General features: G+C 39.1%; 1 protein-coding gene across 5 annotated transcripts in view; it reads left to right on the top strand.

The window, feature by feature from the left end:
• The window catches only part of PDSS2 (decaprenyl diphosphate synthase subunit 2), a 270,703-nt gene that overhangs the window by 207,135 nt on the left and 42,205 nt on the right, over nt 1-21,363 (top strand). For all 5 annotated transcript variants that reach the window (XM_080805612.1, XM_080805613.1, XM_080805611.1 and 2 more), the window contains exons 5-6: nt 5,097-5,270; nt 6,214-6,345. In XM_080805612.1, the coding sequence (XP_080661738.1) occupies nt 5,097-5,270; nt 6,214-6,345 (306 nt within the window). The remainder of the gene's footprint in view (nt 1-5,096; nt 5,271-6,213; nt 6,346-21,363) is intronic.

Raw genomic sequence — 21,363 nt, forward strand, 5'->3', positions numbered from 1 at the left:
TGTCTGTCAAATAAATAAATAAAATCTTAAAAAAAGAAAAAGAATGCAATGTTATGTTGTGATATAAGTAAGGTAACATTGGCTTAGAGAGGAAAGTATTTGTGGGAGTATTTGAGAATGCTTCTCAAAGAAGCCATGTTTGAACCAGATGTGTTCAATGTAATAGGAAGGGGATGGGAGGAGATGATAATCTTTTTTGAAGGGAATAATATTTTGAAATTCACACAAGTGTGAAAGTACATATTTTATTGAAGAAACAGCAAATTGTTCTGTGTTGCTGGAAAGCAGCCTTCAAAGGACTATTTTGGGTAGGAGATGGGGCTTGGAGTATTGCTTGGTACCAAAAAGGAGTGCCTTCAATGGTATGCTGCAGTTTTTCTCGAAGCTGTGAGTGCTAGGAAGGTGTTCTAGGAGAATTATTTCAGTTCTTTATTATTTCCAAGTTAGGGATGACAGAGGAAGGTGGAAATGAGAGAAAGAGAAAGGTATCAAACGAAAGATAAAGGTTCAGCAAATATTTGTTGCACATCTAATGTACTAGAGGGCAAAACAAACAAAGTCCTTGCTTTTGTGCAGCCAGCATTCTAGCGGAGAGGATAGGCAATAACCCATTAAACCAGTAACTATATGAGGAGTCTAGTAGAACCACGGAAAAGAGGTTTAAAGCAGAGTAAGGAGATAGGAAGTGATAAGGGAGGGAGGGAGACTATTCAAGATGAGTTGAAATTTGAGCAGAGTCCCAAAGTGATGAGGAACTGAACCCTGTAAACATCTGGGCAGAGTGCGTGACAGAGAAGGGCAAGTTCAGGGGCCCCAGAAGAGAATGCCTGGAGAAACAGCACAAAGGCCAGTGTGGTCTGTGTGGCTTAAGTTGTAAAAGGATCACCCTTGCAGCTGGGTGAACAATAGACTGTAAACTTGTATGTATTTCATTTCACATGTGTGTGGGCTTAGATGTACGATTAATTCCTGGAAGTGGGATTGCTGGGTCACAGGGCAAATGCATTTGTCATTTTCATGGATATATGGTGCAGTTGCCACCCAGTCCCCCCCTCCACGAGCTGTGCTTGACAGGCCTGTTTCTCCAGAGCCTCACCAACACTCAGTAAAGCTCTGCGGAGGGGGCAATTTTTTCTAATGGTCAGAAGCCCCCAAATCAAGATGTTGACGAGGTGCCTTTCCTTCTGGAGGCCCTAGGAGAGATCCGTTTCCTTGCTTTTTCTAATTTCTGCCTTCATTCCTCTGCTTGTGGCCCCAGCCTCCATCTTCCGATTCAGCAACATGGCATCTTCCAGTCTCCCTCTTCCTCTCCCCCCCTCCCCCTCACCCTCTCCCCTTCTGTCTTCACATCACCTTATTCAGACCCTGCTGCTTTCCTCCCAAAGGATCCTTGTGATTACCATAGGCCCACCCAGTTAATCTGGGATGATCCCTCCATCTCAACATCCTGAATTCAGCCACATCTGCAGAATGCCTTTGGACATGTTAAGGTGACATTCGGGGAGAGACGGGTGCAGGGGGCACAGACTTTATTAGCCTAGCGCAGGGAGAGTTCCCATTTGTCTGTGATAGAAAATGGAAATACTTTTCCTCATCGTCCTTTGTCTTCTCACATTGCCTATGATTTTGTGGTTGGTTGCTTCGTTTTTGTCTTTGACATTTGGAGTAAATGCAGATCAATCTGTTATTTTTTTTCTAGGTAGCTATTCAGTTGTACCAGCACCATTGACAGAAAAAGTCCAACTTTTCCCTAAAATGTAATAAATTCTTATATATAGTTTGATTTCTGGACTATTTTGTTCAGTTGTCTTTCTGTCTAAAAAGTACACTTTTAAAAAATTTTTATAATTTATAATTATAATTATATATAATATATATTACACATATAAATATATTAATTATAAATACATTTATATATAATATAATGTGATATATTATATTAATTATAAAATTATAATTATATATAATATATATTACATTATATAATATATATTTATAATATATAATATATATTTATAATTATATATTATATATATTATAATTATATTATATTATATTAATACATTTATATATAATATATTCTATATAATTATAATTTATAAAATTTAAATTTTATAATTAAAATCATAGTATAATACGTGGTATCTTTAGAGTTGTAATGCCTGATAGGGCTAGGCATCTTTCGCTGTCCCCATCCACCCCTCCTCTCTCTCCCCCAACCCCACATACACTGTTCTTCTTGTTCATGGTTTTCCTGCCTTCTTTTATTACGTTTGTTTGTTCTGTGTGAACTTTAGAATCAGTTCTGGTTTCAGGACAGGAAAAAGGTCCTTTTAGTTTAATTGGGGTAAAATTTATGAGGTTGGACTGTACTTTTTTTTTTTTTTAAGATTTTATTTATTTATTTGTGAGAGAGAGAGAACACTAGCAAGGCGAGCGGTAGGCAGAGCAGGCAGAGGGAGGAGCAGGTGTCCCGTGGAGCAAGGAGCCCCATGTGGGGCTCGATCCCAGGACTCTGGGATCATGACCTGAGCCAAAGACAGACGCTTAACCAACTGAGCCACCCAAGTGTCCCTGGACTATAGTGTCTTTAAACATGATATATTTTTATATTCATTCAGCTTATTTGTGTTCCCTCACTAGTATTTTAACATTTTTCTTCATACCAATTTTTCACCTAAGTTTATTGCCAGCTTTTTATTCTTTCTTTTCATAGACATAATAGAAGAAAAGACCCTATTTATAATGTTTTCTGATTATTTTTTATGCATGAAAGCTATGGTTAATACATTTGTTATATTAATAATATATTATATTCATTTTGCATGCCTCTACTTTATTGAATTATCTTGCTTATTATAGTTTTTAGTTGAGTCTCTTGGTTTTCCCCAATATGCAGTCATACTCAAGTCATATTCAAGTAGTAAGAGTTAAAATCTTCCTTTCTAATACATCCTTTTCTTGCTTCTTCCATTACACTGTTAAACAACAGTGATGTTGTGGTTTTTTCTTATTCCTAACTTTAGTAAGACTCATGTTTCTTTATAAAGTATTTGCTGACGTTGGGGCTGACACACAGACACACACACACATATCATACTAAAGAAATATGTACCTGTTCCTATTTTATTTAGGTTTTTCCTCCACTCAAAAATAGGAGTTGAATTTTGTCAAATGCTCATTTGGTATGTATATGGAGAGATAATATGGTTTCTATCTTTGATTTATTAATATGGTATGTTAATTCACACATTTAAAAATACATTCTCAGGGGCGCCTGGGTGGCTCAGTGGGTTAAAGCCTCTGCCTTCGGCTCAGGTGATGATCTCAGGGTCCTGGGATCGAGTCCCACATCAGGCTGTCTGCTCAGCGGGGAGCCTGCTTCCCCTCTCTCTCTACTTGTGATCTCTCTCTCTCTCTGTGTCAAATAAATGAATAAAATCTTTTTTAAAAAATTTTAGAAAAATACATTCTCAAATATGTAAAATTAAATATGTTATTATTCATGCCTAATGTTTTATAAAACTCTTATGCACTGTTTCTCCCTTGGGTGGCCTTTTTCATTATTACACAAGGTTATTTTGCACTCTTGTAAATGTTGCCATAAGTGGAACTTCCTTCCTGTTTAAAGGCATAATAAATAAAACGAAGCTGGGAATTTGATCTGACCAATGGGCTGAAGGTGCCCTTCCTCATGGTGAAAGAAATAGGCTAGATCTGAACTGACCTTTTCATTGTCCTGTTTTCTTATTATTTGTTTATTTTGTCCTCAAAGAATGATGGAAGGAGAAGGATTATGGTATGGGTAGCAGGAAGAAAGTATTTGGGTTAGTTAATCCTTTTGGATGGGTTCTAGTTTGTTTGAAGTTTCAAAGGAGCAGCGTAAAGGGTTCATCATTCTTGTCCTCCAGGAGCCCCTTGCCTAGAGCAGACTAGTCCTGTAGGGCAGCCTCTAACTCCTTGTACCCTGTGAGCACTTGAAATGTGGCTGGTGATGGGCTCTAAGTGTAAAATACACACTGATTTTGAAAACTTAGTATAAAAAAATATAAAATATCTCAAGAACTTTATATTGATTATATATTGAAATAATATTTTGGACATATTGGGATAGATAAAATATGTCATTAAGATTAATTTCACCTGTTTCTTTTCACTTTTTTAATGCAACTACTGGCAAGTTTTTAATTGCGTATGTGGCTTAGATTTTATTTTTACTGTACATCACTGGTCTAGAGGCAGTAGGTGTGTGTATACTTATAAAGATTTTATTTATTTATTTGACAGACAGAAATCACAAGTAGGCAGGGAGGCAGGCAGAGGGAGAGGGGGAGGCAGGCCCCCTGCCAAGCAGAGAACTCCATGAGGGGCTTGATCCCAGGACTCTGGGATCATGACCTGAGCCAAAGACAGAGGCTTTAACCCACTGAGCCACCCAGGTGCCCCAGTGTGTATATACTTATAGATACTACAATGATTTTAGTAATTTAAAAGATGAAATTAAATAAACTACACTTATATACTCCCATATGTCCTTGTTTCTTCTTATGGGAATAAATTTGGTTGGATGATGGATCTAATCATACTCCATTATAACCGGTTACCTCCTCTGTGATTTTTTTATTGAACTTTCTAAGACAATGTAGTTTCTTCATTGTGCCCTTGACATTTCCACATAAGTTAAAGGCAATAGTCTTCTTGCATTTTGGAATACCAGCACTCAAGAACTTATGCAAATATAGAAGGGAGTTAGTCTGGAGGTGCAAGTTTCTAATTTTGCCTTCTCCTACAAATAAATTTTAATAGACGTGTCCTAGTTCAAAATAAAGTTTACTTCAGCTTTGCTTTCATTTTTCCCGCCATTACCCAAGAACAGCAGCTCCCACCTCCTTAGTTCTCTTTAGGTAGCCCTGGGATTTAGCATCTTTTTAGTTCTGTCTTATTACAGTAGCCTGAATGTCTTTTTTTTTTTTTTTTTTTTTGCCTGAGTGTTTTAAATAGTGCATTTCTTAACTCTTCTATTCGTCAAAATCCAAAACAATTAAATTACTCCTAAAGCATTTTTGTAAAATCCTGGCTTTGTTGCATTTTTTTAGGAAAATCATATCACAAAAGATATTGGAATATCGACTTGGAAGAAGCAGGCTTTTCTCTCCCATGGAGCCTTATTAGCAAAGAGCTGCCAAGCTGCCATGGAATTAGCAAAGCATGATGCTGACGTTCAGGATATGGCATTTCAGTATGGGAAGCACATGGCCATGAGTCATAAGGTATTTGCACATTTTCTCTTTTTCCAGTTCTTAAATAGCTAAAATGATACATAAGAAACTTCTTGCCATTTAATAAGCTGCTTTTATATCTCAAAAAAAAAGTTTATTGTGCGCTTAAAACCTATCAGCCGTAGATGGTGATTGTTACATAATATAAACAGTATGATTGGTGGGTACTATGTAATTCTGATAGAAAGCTACAACTTACACTGTATTTGTCATGTTTATCTTTTCTTACTACCTGAAAGCGTTCTTGAGAGAACTCTTGCAAATTATTAAATAACACCTAATGTTACCATTTACAGAATGAAAGAATATTTGCATTTTTGTTACGGTTCCCTTACGGTTTCATATGTGAAACAAAATATGGAAAGTTAATGAAATTTAGAAATATAGAGAGTAAAAGTGAAAGCTTTAATTCTAAAAATTGATTCTTTTGAATGGGCATAATGAAATATAAAAAGTATCAAGTTAGCTGTTACACTGCTGTCTCTGTATATATGTAACTTAAAAATTCCATTTGATAAGTATTTCTTAAATGTTATGTAAATAGCTTTTAAGAGAGGAGAAAATACGTACATATGTTACATACACGTAAAATATCTCCAGATGAGTTTTTATATATTTTATTAAATCTTAGATTTGTTTATTAAGCAATTACATTTACTAAAACTTTATTTAAATTATTGCTTTTGACTTAAAAAGTAAAACAAAGTCTGCTGCCAAATAAAAAAGGAAATGTGTCAGGGAAAAATTACTTTAAAGAATTTTAAAGATTATTGTTAATCCTATGAACTGTTCTTTGGCTTTATTAAAGTTCATCTGAAAGCTGTATTCCTTTAGCTTCATTTTTCACTGCATTAACTGGTATTTTCTGAAAGGACTAAAAGGTACTAGTGTGTGTGCATTTGAATGATTTAACTCTTTTAACTACTCCTCCTAGATAAATTCTGATCTCCAGCCTTTTATTAAAGAAAAGACCAGTGACTCCGTGGCTTTTAATCTAAACTCAGCTCCCGTAGTCTTACATCAGGAGTTTCTTGGAAGAGATTTGTGGATTAAGCAGATCGGAGAGGTAAAACAAAATTATTCCTATTTTAGGTATCAGTAGAGGAGTATTTAGTTGATTTTGGAACGTAATTGGTATTTCATGATGAGCAAAGCCATATAAGAGCATTTTCATGTAACAGGTAACATTCTTACTTTATAATCTGCATTTTTAAGAGGCAAATGTTAGTTCAAAGTTAGGGATTGAAATACTGTTTTCTTATTATCTGGATTCTTAGAATACTGCAGCACAAAACCAGGGCCTGTGGTGGCTGCTAATTAATTCAGAGGGTTTTTTTTTTTTCCTAAAGGCTTTCAAAAATTGGGCTCTGGTAATAGCACCACCCTTTAACTGACGGCAATTTCCCATCTGCAGACTCTAGCACAAGCTGCAGAATTCCAGAAGCTCCGTCTGTCAGCTCATTGGGTTATTTTAAAACAAACTTGGACCCTGAATACTCCAATTCTGAGGTATTATCAAAGAAAAAAAAAAAAGCATGGTAAAGTCAGAGGGGGAAAGGGCCTTAAATTGGGCGAATTTCCTACTTTTTTTTGTAGGAGAGAAGGTGTAAAAGATGAGAGGGAATTTTTTTTTTTTAATTTTCTTTTAATCCAGAAACTCTAGAATCACAAAGTATTGCCCTTTTACCCAGAACTTCATGGAATTTACTTAGCTTTGTGGTTCTAATCGATTGGGTTAATGTGAAACTAGATTTAGGGAACTAGGCACAGCTGAAGGTGGGGATAGCAGCCATACTTCAAGCAAAGACAGCCTGCGTGATATCTGCATTTGCAACAATAAGATTTTCCCTGTCCTAACCCTCTTCCCTTATTGGCTCTCAACATGCCATCAGCCAGCTTAAAATCCCTCATATTTACCTGGTAGAAAATGGGGAACCCCCAGGAGAAAAGACCTACGGACCTGGGTGCTTGGGGCTCCCTTGTGCTATATCCCTGACCAGCCCTCCTACGGGGAGACCCACCAGTTGTCAAGCCTCAGAGTATCCAAGTGCACAGAATATCCAACTGAAATGGAGTAGGTAATAGAGGACCTCTGGGCATTTGAGAAAAGCCTATGTCATGAGGGAATGAGTCAAAAGCAAACTGATGGAAAGGGAACTTGGAGGAAACAGACCATGCAAAGAAAGAAAGACATTCCAAAAGCACTATAATCAATCTACTCAATGAGAAAAGACATTAAGTTCATGAAATAAGAACAGATGATACATAAAAAGGGACAATCCAAGAATAAGAAATGAGAATCATTAGATACAAAAATATGAAAGCAGAATTTTTTTAAATCAGGAGTGTAGAAGATACAAATGAGAAAATTTCCCAGAAAGTTGAATAAGAAGGTCAGCAGAAGAGATAAGAAAATTAGAGAACCAATTCGACAGATCCTAGATTTATTAGGGGTCCCAGAGAAAGAAAACTGAAAATGGAGGTAAGAAAAATTAACAACAACAAAAAGTTATGAAGAAAAGTCCTGAGAATTGAAGGACTTAAGTTTCCAAATTGAAATGGTGCCCTAAATAATTAATTTTAAAAGACTCATACCAAGTCACATCATTATCACATTTTGCAACAATGGGGATGAAAAGAGAACCTAATACTTCCAGGAAGAAAAAGAAAAACCTACCATACAAAGGATGGAGAGTCAGAAAGGCCTCTCAGTAGTGACACTGAAAGCTTCAAGACAATGGACTAATAGCTTCAACATTCAAAGAGAAAATTGTTTCCAACTTAGACTTTTATGACTGTCCCATTATCAAGTGTGGTGTTAAATAAAGACAATTCAAAACAGATATACATGGTCTCGAAAAACTTTACCTCCCAAGCATCTTTTTTCAAGAAATGTATTTTGAGTAATGTGTTTTATTACGATGAGGAAGTAACCAAGAAAGAGAAAGACTTGGAATCTAGGAACTAGGGGATCCAGACATAGGCTGGAGGCAGTGGGAATTCCTAGGACAACATGAAAGGAAGGATAATAAACAGTAATGATGCCAACAATAAGAGAACTTACTATGTGCCAAGCACTCTACTAATGAGGAGCCTGAGGCACAGAGAAATTAACTTGCACACAGTCACACAGCTAGCAAGCAGCGGAGCCAGGATTCAAACCCAGGCAGCCTTGCCACTGGGCTCACATCTTTAAGTAACAAGTGACATGCCACTCTGTCTCTCATCCAAGCACGTCCTAGGCTGATGGTGATGCTCCAGTCCAGATTGGAACAAGAGGACAGAGATCTCCAGGAGAGATTTTTCTAAGGAAAACAATGAAACTAATATGCTTGACCATATTGAGGATTTTTTTTTAAGATTTTATTTTTTGGGGTGCCTGAGTGGCTCAGTTGTTAAGTGTTTGGCTTTGGCTCAGGTCACGATCCCAGGGTCCTGGGATCGAGCCCAGTGTTGGGATCCCTGCTCAAGTGGAAAGCCTGCTTCTCCTTTTCCCACTCCCCTGCTTGTGTTCCCTCTCTCACTGTCTCTCTCTCTCTCTCTCTCTAATAAATAAATTAAATCTTTTTTTAAAAAGAGAGATATTTTATTTATTTATTTGAGAGAGAGAGAGAGAGCATGAGCAGGGGAAGGGGCCAAGGGGGAAGGAGAAAAAGACCCCTGGCTGAGCAGAGAGCCAAACGCAGGGCTCAATCCAAGGACCCCGAGATCATGACTTGGGCCGAAGGCAGACACTTAACCTACTGAGCCACCCAGGCTCACCGTGTTGAGAATTAACGACAAACACATAGATACCTAGAAAACTAAGTGTTGCTGTTTAAAATAACGATGTAATTACATTCGTGAATTTTATGAGTCAGGAGTTTGGACAGCACACAGAGATGACTACCCCTGACATCGGGGGCCTCAGCTGGAATGCCCTGGAGTGGGGAGGTGACGCAGCAGTGCTGGGCGCCGGAGGCATCTGGAGACTCAGCTCATGCTAGCACCTGGGCTGGGATGTCAAGACCAGCCAGAGTGCTCACACGTGGTTCCTCCATTTAGCTTGGCTTCCTTGCAGCATGGCAGCCTTAGAATAGTCGGATTTCTTTCTTGCCAGCTCAGAACTCCAAACACCAGTGTTCCAGCAAACCAGGTGGAGACTGCATCTTCTTCTCCGACCAGCCTCAGAAGTCACACACAGTCATTCCCATCGTTCCTTACCAAACACTCCACAAGCCCGCCCACAATCGAGAGCAGTTTGTAGACTCACCTGGCAATGGGAAGAATGTCAAAGAATTTGGGGCCAGGTTTTAAAACAGCCACACTAAACATGAATGAGGATAAGCAGTTATTAGCTGTTGTGAAAGAATTTTCAATGTATAAGAAAGGAAATACAACATGATACTCTACATGGCTTAGAGAATAATATTTATACAGTGAAAAATATAAATTCAGAATGTCGATTTAAGCCAAAGAGGGTAATCAATGGGAGGAAGGTAGGGAAAAAGAGTATGTTTCATCATGTAAGAAAGGTAATTACTTCTTTCATGGTAGAATCAATAGATAATGTCTGCAACTTAAAATCAAGGAAAAGCACCGTTTGAAGGTAGACAGCAAAAGAAACAGCTGAACAGAGGGACACAGAACAGATAGGGTCTGGAGAGTACTAGGTTGTTTTGTTAGAAGTCTTAAAGTTGGCTTTTTTTTTTTTTTTTTTTTAGATTTTATTTATTTATTTGAGAGAGAGGGAGCGTGAGCAGGGGGAGGGGCAGAGGGAGAAGCAGACTCCTCACTGAGCAAGGAGCCTCACGTAGGGCTCGATCCCAGGACTCTGGGATCATGACCTGAGCCAAAGGCAGACACTTGGCCCATTGAGCCATGCAGGTGCCCCTAAAATTGGCTTTTTAAATACAGTGTTTGCTTTTATTTAAAAACATATAGTTTAAAGTTGTGTGTTTCCTATTGTAATTCTACTTCTAATAATCTATCCTCCAAAAAAGATCAGATGTGAACGAAGACTTATTAAAATATGCACTAAAATAGTAACTCTAAAAAGAAAAAAGTAAAAATTGGCCCATTTAAATATAGAGAAAAGGGGGTGCCCGTGTGGCTCAGTTGATTAAGCATCTGCCTTCAGCTCAGGTGGTGATCCTGGCGTCCTGGGATTGAGCCCTGCATCAGGCTCCCTGCTCACTGGGGAGTCTGCTTCTCCCTTTCCCTCTGCCCCTCCCCCTGCCCTATTCCTTCTCTCTCTCTGTCTCTCTCTCAAATAAATAAAATCTTTTAAAAAAATAGAAAAAAGGTTAAACGAAGTACAGTACAATGAAATATACAGCTATTGAATATTGTATTACTGGGGTGTATTTGTGTGTTTTTTGACAGCTGAACCAAAAATATATATACAGATGGTGTTAGTAGCTCTAATTGGGTTACATTAGAATACATTGCAGATTTACATTTTGGTTGAAAAGATCCAGCTAAATATGTTGAATGGAAGCTACCAACTCTCCCTTGGCTATTTACATATACATATATACATATATATATATATATATCTCGGAGATGTGAATTTTAAAGAAGCTTCACAGAAAAGGGACATATTTAATTTTTGGTTTCTTTGCAAGCATACAAAGTCTTAAATGTAGACAACATGAGAATCCAGGATTTCCTAAACAGCTGGTGAAATAGTCCCAAATCACTGTCTCCAACTTGATTTTAACTTTTCAGAGGGATATCCTTTCCAAATAGCCAGTGCCTTAGGCAGTAACTCAAATAAACCAAATAGATCTTGTCCAGAGGTCAATAAACCCTGCCGAGATGTCTGTGAGCAGATGATGTCCTGCCCACCAACCTAGGTTCCCTGTGATACTATCTAGATCCTCATCGTTCCGGAAAGCCTGACAGCTTACTGTCCATCTCACAGCCCCACCAGGCCATGTGGTTTTCTCCAGTTAGCTTCAGGCCCTTCTTATATCTCTATGTCTAAGTCATGAACAGGATTGCTGGTGAAGAGAAGATTCATTCATCTGAAAAAAATGAGAACTAGGAAGTTAGTTTTTGTCATGCAAGGGGAAACATTCCTCAGGTTAAAGCCTCCTTACCTGAGTTTATTTTTATCTTCTAAATTATAATATTCATGTTTACATAAAACTCTAAATGATGATAATGTTGTTCTGTGAGTGCCCCCTAGTCAGAGTTAGGGGACACAATTAGCATAATACTCGAGAGGGACTTTATCCTAAATCTCAAGGAGGTTGCTTATTAATCCTGAAATTAGTTCTAATACTCTCTTTACAGGTTTTCCTGATATTTACCCCCACTGCATTTTTGTGATCCTTTCCTCACCAGGTGTTGAATTTTATTTCACAATCCTTAAGGGTAACAATGAATTCACTTTTGAATTATCTATGGCAGCTTACATAGTGACTTACTTGGAATAGTCATCCAGTTAATACTCATCAAAAAAGTGTGTATGGTATGGTTTTCACAGAGTTATACTGGTTGATGGCAGCCCTGCTTTGTTAAATAGAAAAAGTCAAGTTGGTGTAGCAGAAACGGCCCGGAGAGGACGAGGTTTTGGAAGACCTAGAACTAGAATGTTTGGACTCAGCTAGCATCTATATAACCTTAATCACAGTCTTTCGTGTCCTTGTTATTATTTTCTGTAAAAGGATGCTGTTGAACTAGATCATTCTGCGGTCACTTTCAGCTCTCAAATAAATCTAAGAAATAGGTCTCTTAGGTAAGAAGTGCATTATAAGAAAAATATTAATCTCTATTAGACGCTTAATACTAGCTTTGACACTGAGAAATGGAAGTCTTGCTCTCAATGATGGAAGTCACCTATGATTTCTTATTATCACATGTAAAATTACTTCCCTGCTCTACTCAGACAGGTTTGTGTCCCATCTACCCTTTCGATTTCCTGCTTGGAGAGAGTGAGAATTAATGACTAGACATGCCAGGGAAGACGAGATCACATACCCTTAATGCCCATTCAACATTGTTGTGAAGCCAGGAAGAAGAAACTTATGGAATTTTTCATATCAAGCCCTGCTACCTCCTCCTCAACTCCCTAAGTCTCAAGATTAGATAGCTTAGATAGCTGTCTTCCATCACACCCGTTAGCAGGCAGGTGCGCGTGTGTGTTCGTGCATGCACACACACAAACACACACACACCCCTTTTGTAAGAGGCAGTTAAGAGCACTAGGCCAGACCTGAAACAGCTGAAAAATATTTGTTGAACAATGTTTCCGTATTACATTTTACCTTAATTTTAAATTTAAATTTGTCGCTGCTGAAAAATAATGATCAGGTAAAAATACTGAGTGAATGGGTGATTCACCCGAGGGAGGTGAAGTCATTACTCAGTTACCATTTTGATTCCTAATAAAAGAAAGTAGAATCCTTCAGAGAACCACAGAGCTCTGACTCTCTCAGGGAGTCCGGGGGCTGCTGCAGGTCAGCAAGCTTTATTTTTAATGATCCTTCTAGTTTTCTGCGGCCGTTATAAGTCACTGAAGAGATAGGAATTATGATTATATTCTCCTGGCTATTTCTGAAAGTACTGAAATGTCACTTAGCCTTGTGACATTCTGACACTGTCATAACTGGCCATAAACTACCTTAAGTGAACTACATTTTACCAGTGCTGAGCTGTAACTCACTCACCCCTAGGTATCTGGCTATTATTTCTCATTCAAAACCTGAAGCAAAGATCTCTAGTCAAGGCTGGTGTACATGAACGTAACCAATGTATATTCTTAAAACAAAAGAGAGAAATGCAGAGTCCTCATTAACGCTACCTGATATGCTTCTAATTATTTAAGTTATTTTGAGTTGTTTCTTTTTTTTTTTTTTAAGATTTTATTTATTTATTTGACAGAGAGAGACACAGCAAGAGAGGGGACACAAGCAGGGGGAGTGGGAGAGGGAGAAAGCAGGCTTTCTGTCAAGCAGAGAGCCTGATGCGGGGCTCGATCCCGGGACCCTGGAATCATGACCTGAGCCGAAGGCAGACGCTTAATGACTGAGTCACCCGGGCGCTCGTTGAGTTGTTTCAAAAGAAATAGTATTGACATCCTCTACCACAGAGGGTAGACAGTATGGGCCTTTGAAGGGACTGTATATGAGACCACAAAGACTGAAATGGCTCTAGAGATCTCCTAAATTAAAATATTTCTTATGGTTTTCTGTTACGTTTAAGGAAACAAAGTGCTCGAGTACAGGAGATACAGAAGTAAATTGCCTGCAGGTTGTCTGTGGCCTCTTAAAGAGGGGAATAAAAGAAACACACAAATACAAAGAATACTGTAATGATGTCATTTAGAGAGCACAGAGGAAAGTCAAGAAGTGATTTGGGAAATTGGTGATCTCTGAGGCGGTCCTTGAAGAAGAAGATCTCAATGGCAAAGCTGGGAATGAGAGGCTTCCTAGCCAGCAGAAGTCATGAAAATGGAATGCAGGTGGTCAAGTGCACTGTATTCAGAGAAATACAAGTATTATCATTTGGATTGAATGTGAAAAAATATAGGGCAGTATAGGGACAGGCAAAGAATTGCTCTGAAATAATATGTAATGCTTGTGTTTAAAGACTTTGGTTCAAACAAATATGTACATGAATGTCGAGATGTGCAATGTTTACAATAGCCAAGAAGTGTCAACAACCCAACGTCCATCAAATGACGAATGGATAAACAAAATATAGTATGTCCGTACAATGGAATATTACCCAGCCGTAAAGTGGAGTGAAGTATTGATAACGTGTTACAATATGACAAAAATGTTCTGGAACTAGATAGTGGGGATGGTTGCCCAACATTCTGAATTACTCAGTGCCCCCTGAATTATACTCTTTAAAATAGTAAGACTGTGGATGTTTGCTTGCAGAAAATGAACTTGATTCAGGTCAGGGAGCAGACACTGAAAGTTTCTGAACCAGGTGAAATGTGTTTTAGGGAGATATTTTTTACTACGTCCTATAGGATGAAAGGAAAAAGGAAATAGTAGAGAGAAGGAGATTGGTTGGGAAGCTTTGGGGAACCTGTTGTTAAGTTCAAGAGAAAAGCACTGATCAGAGTGTTGGCAACAAAAAGGAGGTTAAGTGTAAAACTCACTTCAGAGAGGGGCGCTTGGCTGGCTCAGTTGGTAGAGCATGTGACTCTTGATCTGGGGTTGTGAGTTCAAGCCCTGCCTTGGGTGTAGAGATTACTCAAAATCTTGGGGGTTGGGGGAGAAAGAAACGCATTTCAGGGGAGAAAATGTACAAGGCCTGAAAATTGGTGTGGTAGGGAGAAACCGGCAGGTGTGTACTAGGGAGGGCAGTCAGAGGCCAAAACCAGGATTTTAAACTTAGATTATAGGAACAATCATGCCATTAATAAATATAGAAAAGTTAAGTGGAAAAACTGTTATAAACTTGGGTCGTTTTTTTTTTAAGATTTTATTTATTTGACAGAGATCACAAGTAGGCAGAGAAGCAGGCAGAGAGAGAGAGAGGAGGTAGTAGGCTCCCTGCTGAGCAGAGAGCTGGACGAGGGACTCTATCCCAGGACCCTGGGATCATGACCTGAACCAAAGGCGGAGGCTTTAACCCACTGAGCCACCCAGGCGCCCCATAAATTTGGTTTTTGACATTGTGAGCTTGAAGTGCACCATCAAAGTTGGTGTCCATCACATTGGAACCTGGCCACTGGAGGAAACAACTCAGTTCCATGTTCAGCCTGATTTCCTTGCTCTTGGCCTTTCTGCAGTGTGGGTAGATTTTGTCTGTGTTTGAAATTTTAAATTTCGTGACTCTTCCAGATTCCAAGAAAGCATAGCAAGAAAAAAGGTTTTGCAAAGGGATGACAAGATTTCTGAATAAAGAAACATGCATTATGTAGATAATGCAAGTCCTTCCTCTTTTTTTAATTTTTTTTAATGTTTTAAAGGTTTTATTTACTTATTTTGAGAGCAAGAGAGTGTGTGTACGACAAGGGGGGCAGAGAGAAAGGGAGAGAGAATCTCAAGCAGACTCCACACTGAGCACGGAGCTCAAGTCAGGGCTCAATCCCACAACCATGAGGTCATGACCTGAGCCGAAATCAAGAGTTGGTTGCTTATGATTGAGCCACCCAGCCACCCCTACCCTCCTCTTTTTTTTTTAACTGGATACCATGACCTCTGTGCACCTGTCTGTTGCTTCCTCTTTTCCCAGGTAGCCCAAGAAGGAGAATACAAAAAACATTCCCATTTCCCTCCAAAGATTAGCTTTCCCAGGTAAAAGAGAGGGTAACATAGAAGTCCAGTTCTAAATGGTATTGACTTCTTGCAGGTGCCTTCTGTGCCATCTTACAATAGGCAAGAATGATCAGGATCACAAAGAAGCCTGCCCTCTTCCTTTCTATTCTGATACCTTTCCCACTTTGTAACTGGAAAGCTGGGTTGGTATAAGGGCTGCTTTTCCTGCCAAATCAAAATTCAACTGCTTAAACTTTGGGACTAGCAAATCTAATAGATTCTGATATGTAAGCTTTCTCTTTTTTTTAAGATTTTATTTATTTGAGGGGCTCCTGGGTGGCTCAGTGGGTTAAAGCCTCTGCCTTCGGCTCAGGTCATGATCCCAGGGTCCTGGGATCGGCCTCTGCTCAGCAGGGAGCCTGTTTCCTCCTCTCTGCATGCTTCTCTGCCTACTTGTGATCTCTGTCTGTCAAATTTAAGAAAAAAAAAAAAAGATTTTATTTATTTGAGAGAGAGAGCACAGCTGGGGAAGGGGCAGAGGGAGAGGGAGAAGCAGACTCCCCACTGAGCAGGGAGTCTGATGCGGGGCTCCATCCCAGGATCCTGGATCAGGATCCTTACCCAACTGAACCACCCAGGCGCCCCTGTTTTATAAGCTTTCTAAATCCTCATACACTCTCCCCAAACCATTCTAGGATGAGGATGGAGGTCCTACCCTTCCTCCCTTCCTCTGTCCCCTGATAAACCTTTTCATTCATGCATAACACTAAACTCCACCCCTTCCTACCAATACAGATGCACAGAGAATTTCTTTCCAGTAAGACCTGTCTTCTCTAAAGGAGCCAATGATATTCCTGCAAAAGACCTTTCAAGTGTCATTGTTTTTGCAGCCACCAAAGTCATCTTTTATTCAAACAAGGATTATTAATGGATAATGGGTTAAGACAATTGGATGAATGCTTAGAAGAGAACCAAATATTCACATGGACTCAAAGCATCTCACAGATTACTTATTAAATACAAAGAGAAGCAGTGAACAAACTTAGTTTCACCAATAATGAGACAAACATATTGTATGACTCCTGATGTAATGGAGAAGTATACAGCATTATGTATGTAGTTATCTTGCCAAAAAAGAAAAAAAAAAAAGTTTTCGTTTAATCTGACCACGAAAAAACAACTGGACAAATCCAGGGTAAGGGACATTCTTTAAGGCAGTTGACCTGGACTCTTAAAAGATGCTAGTATTATGAACAACAGAAAAGGTGTGATGTAGGGACTCTTGTAGATTAGAAGAGATTTAAAAGCCGTGACATCCAAAAAGAATGTATGATTTCTAACTTGACCTTAGATCGGGTTAAAAACAGCTCTGAAAGACACTATTGGCTGAACTGGAAACATTTGAGTATAGACTTCTTAGACGTTATAGGAAGCGTTTAACTTGTTGGATATGATAATGAGTTTGTGGTTATGCAGGAGAACATCGTTGTTCTTGGAGATAAATGCTGTGGTATTCAGGGATGAGCCATCATGATGTCTACAACTTACTGTCAGATAGATAGCAAATGATCATCCAAAGAAAATGCAAAGATGACACAATATTAGCAATTGAGTAACGTAGGTGGAGGGTAAATGGGTGTTCACGATGTTGTCTCCACTAAAAAATTTGAGGAGGAAAAAAAAGTTTGAGGCGAAAGGCAGTTTTCCTTAAAATTTTATTTACTTATTTATTTTTAAGATTTTATTTCTTTCTTTGACAGAGAGAGACACAGCAAGAGAGGGAATGCGAGCAGGGTGAGTGGGAGAGGGAGAAGCAGGCTTCCGCCAAGCAGGGAGCCCAATGCGGGGCTCAATCCCAGGACCCTGGGATCATGATCTGAGCTGAAGGCAGAGGCTTAACAACTGAGCCACGCAGGCGCCCCTTTCCTTAAAATGTTAAAAAGAAAATCTCTTTTAAAACGACTGTTATTCCCAAATATAGCTGCTAGCATTTGGGAAGAATAACGTGATAAGTAGAGATGATGAGTCTCTAGCAATTTCTGGACTCCCTGCTGTGGAATATTAGCTTTCTACTTTCAGAAAAAGGTTTCTCCATCTCCAGCCTTCAAGTCCAGATAGCAGTAGTTGAAAATTGGAAACAGTTCATTTATGTCATCCAATCCTTCTTTGTTACGTGACTTATAAGAAAGCATTTGTTTCTTAAAGTAAAAGACCACATTGTACATCCATTACTTACCAACAGGGAATCTGTCTGCCTTTGGTCTGCAGAGACGGGTGTATAAACCTTTGGAATTAATCCCTCTGTGCATCTTCTCACTCAGAATGCTGGCTTTTTTTCTCTCTCTCTCTCTCTTGTACAGAATATTGTTTTACAGTGCTCACTATAGCTGTCTGAGGAGGCCTCTGGTGTCATGAGCACTGGCACACTATCTTGTCTATTTTCACTTTTTTTTTTTTAAGATAAAACAAGGTTCAAACCACACATTCTCTGTGAACTGCTAAAGACTGGGAAAAATTACTTTCTTTTCTCCTGACCTGGATTGACAAGAAGCACACCTACAGGAGGCAAAAAGATGACTGAATCCCTTTTAAAGACCCTAGTAATGAAGCCCGCAGGGAATTGTCGTGTACAGGAGAATTTACAGTGGCTTCTGGAGACAAGCAGTGTGGCAGGAAGAGGTTCAGGACTGCTGGCTGTTGAAATACAGTCTGGATTTATTTTATATCAGCCTATTTTGGGCCCCAGCGAGAAAGTTATTTTAATAGTATCTTGCTCTGCTAGAAATATACATGATAAGTGGCAGATGTCAGAAAAAGAGGGGAAAGTTATAGCACTCCATTCTCCTTGAGACTTAAGGAGTTTATATAGTTGTTCTCGTTTAGCCTTTGAAGTAAACACTGATGCATACAGAAGAATAAATTGAATAAAATAAATTGAAAAGGACGTTAGACAATGGTCCAGACCAGTGATCTTCAAATGAGTGAGAAACTCAGGGCAAGGGTACTGAGGCTCTGTGTTTTTAACAAACCACCCAGGTGATTCTGATAGCCAGTCCAGCATTTATGAGAGCCCAACATTTGGGAACATAGTGTCTAGTTCAACACTCTTATTTTACAGAGAAGAAAATGAAGATGAAAATGCACAGAAAAATTTTTTAATTGTTGGAGGTATTAACGTATTATGGGCTAGAAACCATAGTTGCTGACACGCAGCATATCACATCTTCCCAGGAGGGCACAGTGCTTTTTGGAGTGGTCACCAGCAAGATATTGCCACTTGCTTTCCTCCATAGACAGGAAGTTCTTAGCTTTAAGGTGTGGCTCTTGACATGTCCCAAGGGATCTGTTCCAGGCTCTTTCCGCTTCAACACACTGCTTTCAAGGTTGAGGCACTGAACTACACTAAACCACTGTTTCTATGAGAAGGCTACGAGATCAGTCTTCTCTGTTCTATCCTTTTGTTTGATTTTCGTGAATTCTTTGAATTTATAGTCCATAGATTTCCCTCCTTAGCCTACTTATAAACAGCAGTTCAGCAGTAAAGTAAACATATGGTATTGTTCAAGACAGGTGAAAATGATTTGTCAAATATCAGCTAATGCTTCCACATTAACTACATCCTTAGACACCCCACTTTCCTAGAACTAGGAGTGAGTATAATGAACTTTGCTTCATAAGTTTCCTGAATAGATAGGACGTAACCAACATATATAAAGAAAAAGCACTTATCCATCTATGTGTTCATTCACCAGATGTTACTGGCCAGGTGCTCGACCCTAGTCCCGATCTACACATGGAATGCACTTGTAAGCAGGAGAGAAAGTTGTCTCCTCAGAGAGCCTAAGTCCTAGAGGGAGATTGTATGTGAAGCCTGTGCAGCCCCTAGAGTATAAGCTCCGTGAGGGCAGAGATTTTGATCCGTTCTGTTCATGGCTGCATCTCCAGTGCCTAAGCAGTACCCCACACGTAGGAGGTGCCTGGTGAATTTAGTGAACGAGCGATTGTCTGGTCAAAGAGAAACTATGGCCCCTCCCAAATTAACTGCTTTACCAAAAAAAATAGAATAGGTACTGTTTAATAAGAAATATTATTATTATTTATAGAGGGGATTAAATCACCATTGCCATTGGTTTCTCAAGTGCTCTGTTTTTATAAGCTCTGAAAGCCTTCTGTGAAAAAAATTTTGTGTCAAAATATGTGTACACTTAGGCATGTATATGACCTACATAGATATTAACACACATGGCTGGAAATACATATATATTCTCTACCAAAAAGATTTAAATCTTTATCATCTTTGTTTTATAAAATAACTCATACTTTTATGTACAAGCGAAAGCAGTCAAGGATGAAATGGTTTCACAGAATGGGATGTTTGTTGTGATAAAATGAAAAGGACGTTCCAGGGAGCTGCATATCAACAACTAAAGTCTGTTCAGGTTGTAATGGCAGCGGTAATCGTGCTGTCATTTTATGTAGGCTTCTAATCTCTCAGCTTTCAAAACATTTAAGAGCTGATATTGAACAGATGTGGATTACATACTTGGTGTTTCTCCGCTGCTGTCTCCAGCAAAGTGTATCTCTACTGGGTGAGGGGTTGGTAGCAAAGCTAACTATGCAAAATAAAATGAGAGAGTTTGAAAATAGCTTGTAATTGATAAAGCACAAGTACCTCAAAGTAATAGAATTCTCTAAGATAATTCGTTTATAATCCAAGTAGGGAAACAATGATTTTACAAAAATTTCTGAGAGGACCACTCTAGTGTTCTTATCTATGAACAGCATTACATTCATTCTTCCCACCTGAAGGAACAGCTGTTGATTTTGGTTTTGGTTTTGGTTTTGGTTTTTTTTTTTTTTTTTTTTTTTTTTTAAAGATTTTATTTAATTTGACAGACAGAGATCACAGGTAGGCAGAGACGCAGGCAGAGAGAGAGGAAGGGAAGCAGGCTCGTTGCTGAGCAGAAAGCCCGATGTGGGACTCGATCCCAGGACCCTGGGATCATGACCTGAGCTGAAGGCAGAGGCTTTAACCCACTGAGCCACCCAGGCGCCCCTTGGTTTTGGTTTTATGAGACAAACTGGAAAGCGACCTCATACCTCCAAAAGGGGAAGTCCACCCGAAGTCATCGTAAATTATGTGGTTTCTCCCTCTCTCCTTACCTAACAGCCTCAAGATACAAAAGCTCCTCCACTTCCTAGCCTCCCACAAAGACCACTTTCCACACTTAACATACCTGTTGCCTTAAACACTGAAAGATAAGGATGTTGAAAGACGCAGAATGTTAAGCTGGTTAGAATGGGAACAAAATTGAAAGTAGTGAGGAAATGGCCAATTTGTTGTAGGAATGAGTTGTTGGATAGTAGAAACAATTAATTCTGTGGAGCTCCCCGTTCTTGCATCCTTTGAAAAGTGCTGTGGTGGAGAAATTCATACTAACCAGCAAGAGACAAAGGAAAGGATGAACAATTAAAAAGGTGGAAAGCTTGTGACCACAGGATCAGCCTCAATGTCAGATATCTCTTAACCTAAAATGAATGCAAGAGACAGCTGGGAGTTTGAGAACTTAAAGACTAAGCAAATTGTGAAATGCTTTTGCTAAAATTTTGGTCACAAGCCATGGATTATTCCTTGGATCAAAGCCTGTTCATGTTCGAGCACTAACAAAGTTTAGTAGCTAGGTCATGAGTGCGCTGAACGGGCGTGCTGAAGGCTCCCTAACGAGCTGTGGATATTAGAGTGGCGAAAGAGGGATTTTGAGTGTAGACAGAGCTACTCTGGAAAAAGATGTCCACAGACACACAAACAAGTAAATATAAAGTATCTGAGCAAGTGGGTTAAAGCCTCTGCCTTCAGCTCAGGTCGTGATCCCAGGGTC

The sequence above is a fragment of the Martes martes genome (assembly GCF_963455335.1).
Source record: "Martes martes genome assembly, chromosome: 6".
Classification (NCBI taxonomy): domain Eukaryota; kingdom Metazoa; phylum Chordata; class Mammalia; order Carnivora; family Mustelidae; genus Martes; species Martes martes.